The 14,519-nt window shown below is 32.6% G+C and overlaps 2 protein-coding genes across 4 annotated transcripts; both read left to right on the forward strand.

Moving 5' to 3' along the window:
* The first annotated feature begins 620 nt into the window (after positions 1-620).
* LOC130823102 (protein DWD HYPERSENSITIVE TO UV-B 1-like) lies at positions 621-7,785 on the forward strand. Of its 3 annotated transcripts, none has more exons than XM_057687705.1 (11): positions 621-884; positions 2,723-2,789; positions 3,247-3,500; positions 3,772-4,207; positions 4,615-5,271; positions 5,794-6,234; positions 6,329-6,523; positions 6,796-6,852; positions 6,973-7,035; positions 7,122-7,248; positions 7,488-7,785. In XM_057687705.1, exons 1-10 carry the CDS (start codon positions 865-867, stop codon positions 7,203-7,205), a joined length of 2,274 nt encoding a protein of 757 aa, XP_057543688.1. In that variant the 5' UTR covers positions 621-864; the 3' UTR covers positions 7,206-7,248; positions 7,488-7,785. The 3 variants fall into 3 exon arrangements, with proteins under 3 accessions (XP_057543688.1, XP_057543687.1, XP_057543686.1); XM_057687704.1 differs by having other exon boundaries at positions 7,517-7,785; XM_057687703.1 differs by having other exon boundaries at positions 7,122-7,785.
* A 149-nt stretch (positions 7,786-7,934) lies between these two features.
* Positions 7,935-14,519, forward strand: LOC130823103 (peamaclein-like). Its single transcript, XM_057687706.1, has 2 exons — positions 7,935-12,184; positions 13,969-14,519. Exons 1-2 carry the CDS (start codon positions 12,067-12,069, stop codon positions 14,151-14,153), a joined length of 303 nt encoding a protein of 100 aa, XP_057543689.1. The 5' UTR covers positions 7,935-12,066; the 3' UTR covers positions 14,154-14,519.

Here is a 14,519-nt window from a genome sequence, read left to right on the forward strand (position 1 = left end):
GTAAGAATTAATCTTTAATTAAAAAGGTAAAACAAAAAATTTTCAATCTATATGATAACCAATAATTCTCTTCTAAGCGTTAAAATAGGATAAATTCATATTTACATAGGACTTTTTTTTGAGATGATATTTACATAGGACTTATGTCCTTCTTATGTCCCTCAGGCATATTAAGTTAAATTGTGCTATGTGAAAGTAACATAAAAAGTATATCGTATGATCCTTAGTTTTTTATTTAAACATTTTACTATAAATAGTATTTAAAATAAGTCTTGGCAATTTAAATTATAGGAGAAAATGTAACAATTTTATACAATCAAACCATACTTACTACTAAAATTAATTAATAATTATATAATTTATTATGAAATTTAATTTGTTATTTTGATCATTTATATATGAACTATACACATTTAAAATTATAAAAAATTAATGTTATGATAATATATGATTAGATAATTCAAATAAGATCTCACTTCACTAAATTTTTTTCCCACATATTAACCTTAATGTAACAAAAGTCTTTTCTGCATATTCCCACACGAGAAAAGAAAAAAACACATCATCATTTATCTTATCTTTCTTTTATATACTCCGACTGGTATAAATGATTAAATTCCTTAATACTTTACTGTACCAATTTTTGTCTTGATTTTGCTTTATGTTTATTTGAAAAGCCACTCTGCTTATTATATTTCACACTTCCCATTTAATCTTCATTTTTATACTCAAAATATTTGTAAATTTCTTGTTTTTCATTCTATCTCTAGCAATAAAGATTCCTATTGAGATCCAGATTCTTATGCTATTTATTCATTAAGAAACCAACTGGAACTATTTAAGCATAAACTATACTTCACTTCCATGGAAAGCTTGGAATCCAGGTACTCTTGTTTTAAAATTGAATTGGGATATAATTACTTTTTACATGTTGATCTTGTTAAGGGAATTTAAGCTCGAAACGTTCGAGTCTGTCTGGCTATGACACGCTTCATTTGACTAAAAACCTAATAAACATCGAGTTAGTTCAAACAAATGCACAGATCATGAGTCGCCCACCTTATACTGGTATCCTAGTTTTGCCCCCGGATCTTGTACTATCATTAATTTGTGTAGAAAGAATTGAAGGAATTCGGTTTGATTAAACTACAATTGATGCGTTTTTAGGGACCCAATTGAAAATTCGATTTGCTTGCTGTTATCGCTTTTTTTCGGAAGATCCCTAAGTTTATTATTTGGTTCCCATTCAGCTTTTTCTTTAGTTGAGTTAACAAATAATTTCATATAAGTTCATGATTATAATTTATTTCTATATTTTAGTAATTGCTAAATTTAGAAAGAGAAAAATGAGAGGAAGCAAAAGCTTCTTAATTTTATTTGGGAAATGACGGCCATCTGAGAATCAAACCTAAAATTAAAATTTATTTGAAAAAGTGATACTTATATTTGATCGAGATAAAACCAGATTAGTAAGGTATACTTGATTTTTATGTATTGGAGATTTCATATAAGTTTTAGAAACCAGATTTATGCACACTGATTTTATTTATGAAATAAATTGGAGAAATGGATTACATGGTAATCAATCATTAACCGTGGAAATTTGATCCAATTACTTCGTTGACTGGGCCGCCATCGTGTCTTACGTGGCATTTTGGTACCTAGTTGATTTAGATGTATATAAGCCATCGATATTTGTGTACTAAAATAGTAGTTTAATAAACTACTAGTTTAATAAACTACTACTTACTCATCCGTACTGTTGAATTTGCCTCATTGTTAATGATACGGAGATTAAAAAGTTGTATATTGTGAATTAAAATAGTAAGATATTTAGAAATAAATTGGCAATATAAGGGGTAAAAGTGATGGAATCATGTTTAAAATATAAATTGGGCGAAATTAATTAAAATAGACTAAAATGGAAAACAGAGCTAATTAATTAGGATGGAGGGAGATGAAATATACATATGTATAGATAATCATTGTTGACTAAACCCAAAAGTGTCCTTGGATGATTTCTTTAAATTTGTTGAAAAGTAGGCTACCTTGTAAATAGCTTGTAAGAAAAGAATCTCATAGGGTGGAACTAAACATGGGCAAATTGTCCAACCGTATAAGCCCCTCACATTGAGGGCCCTCATATTTTTCTTTACATCTCTTTGCGTTACTTCAGTTTCTTTTTTATAGGTTTCAAAATTTTATAAAACGTAAAATGAATCTCCCAAATTATTGTCCATTTTTACTCCATCTGTAAATTTAGTATTGTTTCATCATATCATATTATTTTGACTTACGGCACTTTTTTTGGACACATATGTGTTCAAGTGTCAAACTTGCTTGGATGATGTATGAAAATTTTCTGTAATTATAATTGGAAATGTTGCATTTGCAAGTATCCATACGCTTGTGAAGAGATATTTCAAATTATAGATAGAGTAGCTGAATTGAATTCAAATCCTTTTACAAGTAGTGTTAAGTTTTCGTATGAAATCTACTATCATATTTCGTACATTCTTTTATGAACTCGAATTATTGAACACTGAGTGAAAAAGAGGAAAATTCATATTCTTAATGTGTTTTTGTAGATAAACTTATCAAATCTTTTTCTACTTTGAGTTTCATTCGTATCGTTATGTATACTAAGTACATATGGTGATTCACCAATTAATGGTAGTAAACTGGTGACTAATGCAACGTTATCATAATTTTTATGTATTAGGTATCTTAATTGTTGCAAAAGGCAAAAGGTGCTGCCTAATCCGTCAATTTTGAGCTCTCTTTCGAAGGTATGTATCATTCTCGTATTCAACTAATTCCAATTTTGGCTTAGAGGAGATTTGTTATCATTTTGTAACTGCTGACCTCTTGGCTTTTGGTATGAATTTTAGCCTTATAGTACGTATATAAGGTATCTCTAAAGCCGCAGTTATAGAAGTTTGGGCGGTACTTTCGTACTTTACAACTAGCTTTGACGACAATGATCATCTTGATTCTCATGTCAAGAAATATGTGTCCAAAAGGTCGAAAAATGATGAAACATATAACGTACACGCACAAAGATTTGTAGAAACATAGAAAAGATTGCTATTTCAGCACGACACTGACAGTAGCGATTATTTGCTTGTGGTGTTTACATGTGATTATTTCATTGAGGCTGAGTTTCAATGCATGCTGTATTTGGTTGCTTCTTAATTGAGGAATGAAAATTCCATAGAAGTAAATTTTGGGTATTTTATAATGCAGACTGTGCATCAGAAGTCTCTTCAAAGCCGAAGTAACCTCATCGTTGTACTGGATCACCTAAAGGATGCGGACCTATTACCACTTATTGATACGATCAATGCAATGAGCTCATCTGATGTCGATGTTGTTGATATTCTTAATGAATCACCTTGCATTCTGAATGAAGATCAGGTTTTGTCTCTGATGTGTGCAGCGAATCAGAAACTCCGTACAGTTAGTCTTCAAGATTTACCATTTACAAAGCGCTTCTTGAGGTATGTTGTGCTCGATCTTCAAAGTACTCAAATCTTGTCTACTTATGATGGAAATCAATTGTATTTGTGGTTATTAACATTACACATTAATTAGTCTATTCATAGCTCAATAATTGATTTGCCGGGTAGTTTAACTAAGAGTGAGTAAATAGCTTACTGATGTGTGCAGCTAATCAGAAACTCCGTATACAGTCGGTCTTCAAGATAATCTTTTTTTTTTCTTTTTTTTTTTTCAATTTGATGTGTATTTACTAGCTAATTATGTTGTCAGGTATCTATTTCGAGGTGGCTTGTGCTGTCAAGTGTTAAAGTTGAGCTCATCTAGTCTTCAGAAGCTTGACATGGTTGGGAGCTTTATGCATTTACGAAAGCTTAACTTGGACTTCTGCACCTCATTGACTACTCTACACAAGGATTGTTTCTCTCACATGCCGAACTTAAAGCACCTCTCTATGTGTGAGACAAGAGTAGCTAATCTTTGGACAACTACCGTTTCCCTGGCTAAACTTCCTTCTCTCATAGAACTTCGCTTTCAGAACTGTTTGTGCTGTGAAGAAACTGGCCCGTGCCCTGCATATTTAAGCAATAAATATGGTGTTCATGTCAGCGACATTACTAGTCCAGTTGGCTCTGATACATGTGTTGATAATCAGCAAAGTTTAAGCCTGCGAGATTTTCCGTCTGATTCTGCTTTCGGTTTGCAACAGGTATGGAAATTATATGCATATCTAGCTATATTCCATTGCCGATATGTTTTCATGACTCGACTTCCTTGTGCTCAAAGCAAGATCTTGTGTGGATCAAACTTATATTTAAATTTGGGAACAAGGTACCTGTGTGAGTAGCTATTAGGCTGTGGGTACCCATAGTGTGGGGTAACTACTCGCAATACTAAACACTAGCTAAAGCTAAAGTGCTAAAGTGCTACTTTACTGAACAATAATATTTGTTCCTTAGCCTCATTGAACCACTAACAGCTACTTAAACTCTACATCGAACCCGCCCATTGTGATACCTCGGTGACCTTTATTTGTTCTTGGAAGAACTCATTATTCGTTACTGTCTGCAGAGAGTAACTTCTAATGTTTCACAATGACATTATGATATTTTACAGGTTTTTTGTGAGAAGTGCAACGTGCAAGATGGTTGTGTCAATGACCTCAGTGAAAGTCTAAGCGTTTTATCAACAAAAAAGTATATTTCACACCATCCTGCACCTATATGCTTTGAGAAACATTACAGGGAGTTCATGATTGCTTCCTTGCCGCGATTAGAGGTTTTAGACAATTTACCCATCGGAAAGAAGGATAAAAAACTTGCTCAGGTGATATATACAACATATTTTGAGTACTTGCCATATAATAGACCTGCAGAAGAGAGTGTTTCTCGCATTCTTCAGAATCGTGAAATAGCATCCAGTGGAATCCCTTTCCGGAGACTTTTTAAGTCGAAGAATTCATCAGATTTTCAAAGGAAGAATCAATATGTTTTCTCGAAGTCCCTTTGTGCAGCAAAGCTAGGTGCGTCACCGTGGCCACTTTTACAAAGTCTGTCTAGTATTAGCTGCATAGAAAATGAAGAGAGCAGGAGGGTTCGTCCTAGGCAATTTGAGTATCATCCTTCCGACTCTAGCCTTATGGCTTTTGGAACATTGGACGGAGAAGTGGTGGTGATCAATCACGAGAACGGGAAGAACATTGCATACATGCCACCCATGGGAGCAAGGAATAGCATTTTGGGACTTTGTTGGCTTAAGAAGTACCCCTCTAAGGTACACACACATTGGAAATGAACTAATCCATATTATTTTTCAGAAGTAGAGAAGATTTTTTCAAATTTAACGATTTACTGATATGAAGAACTAACATTTAGCAGAAATCAGTAATTGCAAAGTAACAGAAAACATTAGTCAATTACCAAAAAATACAGTTTTGATGGTAATTTTTTAAGAGGATGTACAATATGGTTGAATAAATTTTGAGTTGATTTAGGAAAATAGTATCATAGTACTCTAGTGAACGACCAGCATTAAGATTATAACCAATGGATAGGGGATGAAACATCGGAAACAAGCTCTTTGTTGTCACTAACAAAGATAAAGTTTGCGTACATCTGATCTTTCAAACCCCGCCTAGTTGGGACAGGGATCCACTTAATGGCATTGGGCAATGGAATGATAGTGATAGGGGATGAAACAGGATACTCTTAACATGATTCTTCAAATTTTTCGCTATTTTCCATTTACATTCCCAATGAGCTATTTTCATATTTGTGTATTGTGTTGGATGATCAGGTGCTTGCTGGTTCTGACAATGGTACGTTGAGATTGTATGACATCAGTAATACCTCACCAAAGGGTGCATACTCTTGTTATGGCGGTGATTTTACAACCTGTGATAAGTTTAATCAGTTGACTTCAGTTCATATAAACTCTACGGATGAATTGCTTCTAGTCAGCGGTTACACACGAAATGTTGCAATGTATGATATGGTCACAGGAAAGCGCTTGCAGTTGTTCAATGATCTGCATCAGGAGCCTATAAACGTCGCCAAGTTTTCCCATCTTTCTCCTAATATGTTTGCCACTTCTTCATTTGATCATCACGTTAAAATGTGGGATATTAGACAAAAAATGGACCGACCTTGCTATACAGCTACTAGCTCAAGAGGCAATGTGATGGTCTGCTTTTCCCCTGACGATTACTATCTGCTTGTGTCATCCATCGACAATGAGGTAGTTTTCTTCGTGTCTTTTAGTCTTTCTTAGACATTACAATACTCAATGAACTCTTAAAAACATTTGTCCCATGATTTGGAAATATAACCAGGTTAAACAACTTATGGCTGTTGATGGGAGGCTGCACACAGATTTTGGTATATCTCCAAGTGGTAGTTCATATAACTATACTCGTTCATATTACATGAATGAGAGAGACTATGTTATCTCAGGAAGTTCTGACGAACAAGTTGTCCGCATTTGCTGTGCTCAGACAGGAAGGCGACTAAGAGATGTTTACTTTGAGGTAATTCTTTGTCATTACATCAATCATGAGCTACTCTGTTAATTTCTACGTTCCATCTTCCATATAGATCTCAGATGCATCGACGTAGATTTGGACACTGTACACTTAACACTTTTATCTAAATTCTAGTCCGACACTAGAATTTCTTATATGGATGAGTTTGAAACTTGGGCACGTGCCTATTTGATTCCGATGCAAGTGGGTACTTTCCAGGACAGGGAGAACTTGAATATGTGAATATGGGTACTCATTGTTTCTTGGTTTGTTGGCAGGGAAGAGGCTCAGACAAAGCGATGTTTGTGCAATCCTTGAGGAGCGATCCTTTCAGGGTAATTTTCTCCGTTCCCAACCTTTTTCCATTACAAGCTTAAAAAGTAAGATGCAATCGGAAGATTAAGCGATTATAAATTTGTATATTTGACATAGTTCTTTTATTTTGTAAATGACAGCCGTTCAACATGAGTATATTAGCATCTTATGCACAATCAAACTCCAAGTGCGAAATAATCAAGGTGAATACTTTTTTCGCAAGTTCTCTTTTGCTACTATGGAGGGAAGGCTTGAAAACATGTGTAACTCATAAGGTCTATTTTGGCAGGTAAATCTGCTCTCAACTGGCGAGGATGATGAAGAAGACTCTTACTTGCAGCATATCACCCCGTCCTTCAGCCTTGGCGGTTGATCCTACTCATTCATATGTATATATGTACACTCAAGTATCCGAAGTGAGTATTATTCATATTCATTAGAGTTGGATATATCTATTTGCGTAACAATTAGCATAAGAGCGTATTCATATATTCCTCGTAAATGTTTTAACCCAGCAAATGAATCAAATAATAAGGGGTAGGTGTATTGATTAAGGGTAAATTTTAGCAAATAAAAAGGGTAATTTTAGAATGCTTCATTTTTATCTTACTAAATTTAGAAAGTTACTCATTACTTTTGGATTAATCAAAAATAGAATTGTGGTGTGTTGATGATTTGCTGCAGTTGTGTGAGAGGTTGGCACATGATCATGTTTTGGCCAGCAATACTTAGCTGATCTGAAGCATTGACAAATCTATCTGAGTTGAGCTAAATATATCAAACCTTTTTAGTAATTAAAGCGAGTCTGGCGTACAAAAAAGAGAATGCCATTTTTTTTCTATATACAGAAAGCTAGGAATTTACTCGGTGAATCAAATAAATCCATGTATCTTTAAAACGATGGTTTTTGTTGTTCATTGAAGTGTTCATAAGATCTCCATCATTTTTCTGCATAATGCTATGTTTGGATGGAAGAACACGGTAGGAAAGGAAGGGGAAGGGATATTAAATAACGCTTTCACGACACATCTTATAATGTTTCACATCAAAAAGTCGCATTCAAGCTTCTAAACATGTCTGGTCCATTTACATTGCTATCGATCAGAGTTGGATGGGTTGTTGGGTTGAATCTACTCATATTGCATTACGTGCAATGCGCAGTAACCTAGTGATTTACTCATCAACCCCACTGGGCAGGAAAATTTGAAATTTTTAAGTCAAAAAATCTAAAAAATAAACTAAATAATTCAACTTTCAAACTTATTCCAAAAGTAAGCGTGAAATTTCCAAACATGAGGTTTGGAGCTGTTCGCAGTTACTAACTGCGAACAGCTATTTTGACCTGTTTTTGTGGAGCATGTTGTTTCGCAGTTACTAACTGCGAACAGGTCAAAACAGGTCAAATAGCTGTTCGCAGTTAGTAACTGCGACCAGCTATTTTGTCTTTTTTGACCTGTTCGCAGTTACTAACTGCGAACAGCTCCAAACCTCATGTTTGAAAATTTCACGCTTACTTTTGGAATAAATTTGAAAGTTGGATTATTTGGTTCATTTTTTTGATTTTTTAACTTAAAGATTTCAAATTTTCCACTTGGCAGAGGCCAGTGACCCAGTACCAATGACATTATCATTAACAATAATGGAGATGTGCTAATGAGATCACATGGGTACATTTTGGGTGGGTCAGAGTTCGGGTCGACATGGCCCGTTGGTATTAGTCATGGTTTTTTCATTGTACGGAATGGCAGAGTTGATGTACCCACATACAACTTCAAACAATATCAAATATCTCAACTCACATTTTATTGTGGAACAATCAACCGCAAAAACGTTGCCATCTAAACTAGAGGTGGGAAATAGACGAATGAATGAAAATATAAGCTTATTATATAAAAAAAAAATCTCAAAATAAGTTTCAGAAAATTTTAATTTATAAATTAAGCGTCTATATGTCAAAACTAAGGTTAAATATGTTCGTTATTACTAACAGCGAACAAAGAAACTCATCAAAAAAAAGTTAAAATTCTTTGTTCGCTGTTAATACTTGACTAGCTAAAGATTAAATATCGAGTTGGTTTAGCATACATTAATTGGTGAGTGTTCAGTCCACCTTGAGTTCTTTCCAAAATTAGCTATGAGCATAGTACAATGCTAGCTGCTCGACATAGCTCAGTTGTGCTCACAACAGCAAGCTTGTGCACAAGTACGGTAATAATTTGCTAATTATAACATTAAAGTTTAGACCTTTTACGAATAACAACCTTAATATTTTTTTTTTGCTAATTACTACCTCCAAAATATAAATAAATACAGCATTCAACTTGAATCTTCTATTCTTTGGTTTCCTAGAGCTTGCTTCTAATATATTCACGAATTAATGAATAAATGTCGAGTTGGTTTAGCACACATTAATTGGTCAGCGTTTATTCCACCTTGAGTTCTCTCCATAATCAGCTATGAGCATAGCTTAATGCTAGCTTTGCGACATAGCTTAGTTGTGCTCATAGCAGCAAGATTGTGCACAAGTAATTTATGAATTCCAATATTAAAGTTTAGGGCTTTTGCGAATTATATTCTCATTTATTTTTATTTTTTTTTGGAGATTTAAAGCAGCCAAAGTATCATTTTCTACCGCGTTCAGACCAAATCACTTGAATTTTCTAATCTTTCGCTTCATTGAACTTGCTTCTAATACGTTCACAAATTAAAGAATAAACGTCGAGTTAGTTCAACGCTGTTAATTGGTGAATGTAAGGTCCACCTTGAGTTCTCGACATATAGCTCAGGTACGGTGTTTGCGTGGGATACCGAATACTTGAGCATTGTATCCTTGGTGTGGTATCCGTATTCTCAGTTTTGGCATTAAATTCAATCACACTCAAGACTCAACCAACGGCGAATAAGATGAGATGAGGACGACCACAACGTATAAATTATCTAAATCTGCAGAATTCGTTATATTGTGTTGTCATTTTACACACATGTGATTCTGCTCTCTAACCTTACGACCTGCTATTACATGATTTGCACCCACCTTGAAATTACACTTCCTTCATCATCCTCTTATTTGGGTCCATACTTCTAAAAATGGTTAAGTTGAGTTGAACTTATTGTCAATTTCAGTATATAATCGGAAAACAAGAGGTGCACACGCTTCATAAATTAAGGAGATATCATCCCTAAATCATATTACGATGTGAGAAAAGACTCCAGTGACTTATAAAATATGCACACTATCTTTAATCCACTGACGCGGGAAAAATTATTCCAACAAAAATACAAACCATTTCCTCGATTTTTTTTATTTATGTGGATTTTCTTCTTGTAGATATGATTCATTCAATTGCTCTATCAACACAATTAGAATCTAAGACATGAATTGTTTAGTTCAAAGTGAACAAATTATCATCGTTCATATTAGTATAAAGTTGTGTTTATCGAATTCAAGAAATCAAGAGATGTGCTATGGCGCTACCATAAAATCTCAGACATGTGCATTAGATATTTCATATAAGCCTTGCTTGCGATGGCGAATCTAAGATACTAATAAAAAATGTTGGAATAGCCATCCCCTCCGCTGGCTCCTTATAAAACAATGGATTCTTTGATAATATCTATCATACTTCTCAAGAATCAAATGTTCGTAAACAAGATCTTCATTACTTGTGTCGGTGCTATTTTGTAATACTTTGGGTGCATTGGTATTTGATTGTTGACTATAAGTAATTGGCTAAAATAATTGGCTTGTTTAACCAGTTGAAATAAATACTATTTTTTTTAGCTTTTGAGCTAGCTGAAAAAATTATCTATTCATGAAGACGTTTGGTAAATTGGTTGTTGACAATTTTCTTTTTTTACGTAAAACGATCTTTAAGGACATGAATTATTGTATTGTCATTTTGAATTAGATGTTTGGTAATTGTTTGTTGTTTGACTAAGTTAAAAGTCAAAAGCTAAAGGCCAAAAGTCTAAATACTAAGTGAAAAACATTTACATTATGTTTTCATAAAAAATTAAAAGAGAAAAGAAAGAAAGGAAAAAGGTAGGAAAGAAAGAAAAAGGAAGGACAGGAGAAGAGTGGGAAAGGCTCTCTTATTTTTTAAGAAAAGAAAGGGAGGAAAAAGATAGAAAATTTTATTTTCCTTCAAAATCTTTCCTCTTATGAATAGATTTTAATATTAACAAAATTAAGAGACTAAATACTTTTAAATCCCTACGCTTCAAGCTCCTCCTTTTTATTTGCTATTCAAACAAAAATACTTTCATTCCTCCAAATCTTTTTTTTCTTTTTTATCCAAACAAAACCTTAGCAAACAAGTGTTTGAAATTTATCATTAACCGATGAGGTCAAGTTAATTAGTTACATCCCCTAGGGGCCAGGGGTAACCTAAAAGCTTTTAGTAGCAGCATTGCAACTATCCACTAATTAGTGTTAGGATACAAATACACAATCATACAAAATTTATAAATAAAGAATTGTCTTTACTATCATGCAACATACATGATACATTTGAGCCCTTCAAAAACAAGCATCCATCCAAAATAGAATTAAGTATCATTGTCCACTATTAATAATGAGCGTCACTCAGAATTTACACTATAAAATTTAAATATATAATGACGGTGTGAATTTAAAGGAATAGAGGAGTAGCTAGCTAACCACAAAAGTCATCCCTATAAGGAGGCAAAAGGCTCCTGTGTCTCCGAACCCATCTAAAAAGTTAGAAAAATAACACTTTGATATTTCCTCCGTTTTGAAATAGTCGATGCATTACGGTTATTAACACTATTCATCGTTTAAGTTTATTTTATATGTTGCGTCTAATGTGTAAGAAAAAAATAGGCAAGTGGAATCTGATTTGAATCGTCAAATCACATATTTTTATTATATTAATTTTTAAATGTACATAGTATAATATATAAATGATCAAAATAATACATTGAAGTGCGTAAAAAATTAAATGTAGCAAGTATATTATAACGGTGAAAGTATTTAATAATTAGAGCCTTATGGGCATATAATAAAGCAATATTAAGTAATTAGGGGTCAATAATTAGTATTTTGGCTGTGTCTCTGGGCCTTGGCTAGCCATGACCTATGTGTTTAACTTTTACCGTTTGCTCTTGGCTTTTTATATATATATCCCCATTGGTCATTATAATGTGCCTAAAATCTAGAAGTGCAGTTCTTAAACATAATAATTAAGGTGTAGTTTCACAAAAATAATCATATAATGAAGGTTGTTATTGCAACATTTTCAATTGTTTTTATTGTTCTTATCTTCTCATCGTTTGTTCCACCGTTAATGGCTATTAATAATGTTGAGGATGCAGCATTCAAGGCTAAACCAAGTAAGTAGTAGTTTTTTTTGGGTTAATTAATTATAATTAAGCTTACTTTTATGCAAATATAAAAAATTAATTGTTCATGATGAACTTAATTTTGCATGTTATTTTTGTGAGTTTTTGTTTACTGCATTGATTTTGTTGATTTGTCATAATAATGTGTTAATTATGAAATTGGTTTAAGCTACAAGTTTGTTATCACCAACTGATTAATGTTTTTTCTTTTTAATTTAATTTCTTAGTAAATTCTAAAAAATGTAAATCTGTAAATGGGTTTAATATGCTACTTTATATTTCTAATAAATTTACTCAATTCTAATAAGTTTGTTTTTTTTGACGACTAGAAATTTAGAAAATATATAATTATCATAATAGAATGGGAGTACTAGCTTTTATAGTAAAATTCAAATTTGGCAATAGCATTGGATCTTATTTCAGTTGAAAAATAAATTAAATATTTTTAAAAAAAATTTTTTAATTCGATTCTCACTTGAAAAATTGAACCAATCTGAGAAAGCATATTAAAAAAGGATTTTTCTAACCTATGCCACAATGACATAGGTTAATAACATAAAATTCTTTTATGAATTTACTTTATTCTCTTAAATATATAATTGGAAATAATGATTATATATATATATATATATATATATATATATATATATATATATATATAAATTAAAGTAAGTTAAAAAAATAAATAAGAAAATCCTTGAATAAAGTTGGTAGATGAAGTTATTTAATACTCCTTTAACCAATGCCTTATGGCATAGGTTGTACAAGCCGACTAAAAATATTCCAAACTAAATTGGAATATATGGAAAAGGTATTATATTTTTCTGGAAAATAAAAATGAATAAATCACTATCAATCAGGATTTATAGGATTTAATTTGATTATATGTCATAAATTTATATGCAACTAGCAAACTCCTTGTGAAAAAAGTATTAAATTTAAGTTAAATTTTCAGGATATCTTATAATAATTAAATTTATCATTTGACTAAAGTTTGAAATAGGAAAATTCCACATGATAGTATTTAATTTTCATGAAACGCTAGTGGTATCACTTTTATAAGATTTTTCCACATGGTAGCATCCAGTTTATGCACTATCTAACTGCCGTAGTATTTTCCGTTAAATTCTTGTTAATTTCCGTTTAATTCATCATTTTGTAAAATTTTTTCATATGGTAGCATTTAGTTTTTGCTCTCAAATGTTTATTTCACCATTTAACTTTTAATTCACCGATTAGTTTATCAACGCCCTTAAATGCTGTAAAAGATTTTTGTGACTCAAGGTTGTCTCCCTTTAAAGGATTATCCTTAATTTCAAATAAGTAAAAGATTTATGTTGGGGGTATATGGTTGTCTTTTTAATTGACTTTTGACATTTACTTATTGGTTGTTCAAAAAGTAAAAAAGATTTTTACTAAATAGCTTTTTAGTTAGCTTTTCCCAAAATGGAAAACTGCTCTAGTTAACTTTTAAATTCACTTTTTCTTTAATAAACAGCCAACAATAAATACCTAATTTTAACAAACATCAACATAAGTTGTTGGCTAATCTAGCTGGCTTGAAAGACAACAAAAACGGTCAATACTTTCGGAAAGTCAAACCAACTAACAACCAATGACCAACAACCATTTGCCAAACACAACCACTGCTATTTTCATTAGAGTGAGAACTTCTCTTTTTCCAACTTCCAAGGCATTATAATCATAAACAAATTTTTCCTTTTCCTATGAGAGGCTGAAAACCAGGAATTTTGTTAACAATATTGTAAATGCAGATGGGTTTTGTGGGTTCAAGTGTGCAGTGAGATGCAGCAAAGCAGGACATGAGAATTGCATGAAATATTGCCAAATTTGCTGCCGGAAGTGCAACTGTGTTCCATCAGGAACTTATGGTAACAAGCATGAATGCCCTTGCTACAGAGACATGAGGAACTCTAAGGGCAAACCTAAATGCCCTTAAAATTTAGAACTATACTACTTCTTCCTACCCCCTTAAGATTATGTTATGTATTGTATATCTCCATCCGAGACTCAGAAATATAATATCACAGGAGAAACTATTTACGCGTATGCACCGTAGTCGGTGTTTGGTAATTGGTTGTCGAATGGTTAAATTGGTTTATTTGATCAACCGATAGTATTGTAAAATGGGATTTTCTTGGTGTTGGTAATGTTTTGTGCAAGTGATATATCACTCTCTTATTAAAACTTCAATTTAATAGTATCAATACCAGATCTCACAAGAGTACTACCATGACCATCGATTAGTAAGGACAAAGCGGACTATCGTCTAGGCCCTAAAATTTTTAGGGTCTCAAACTTATAT

Source organism: Amaranthus tricolor, chromosome 9 (assembly GCF_026212465.1).
Source record: "Amaranthus tricolor cultivar Red isolate AtriRed21 chromosome 9, ASM2621246v1, whole genome shotgun sequence".
NCBI lineage: Eukaryota > Viridiplantae > Streptophyta > Magnoliopsida > Caryophyllales > Amaranthaceae > Amaranthus > Amaranthus tricolor.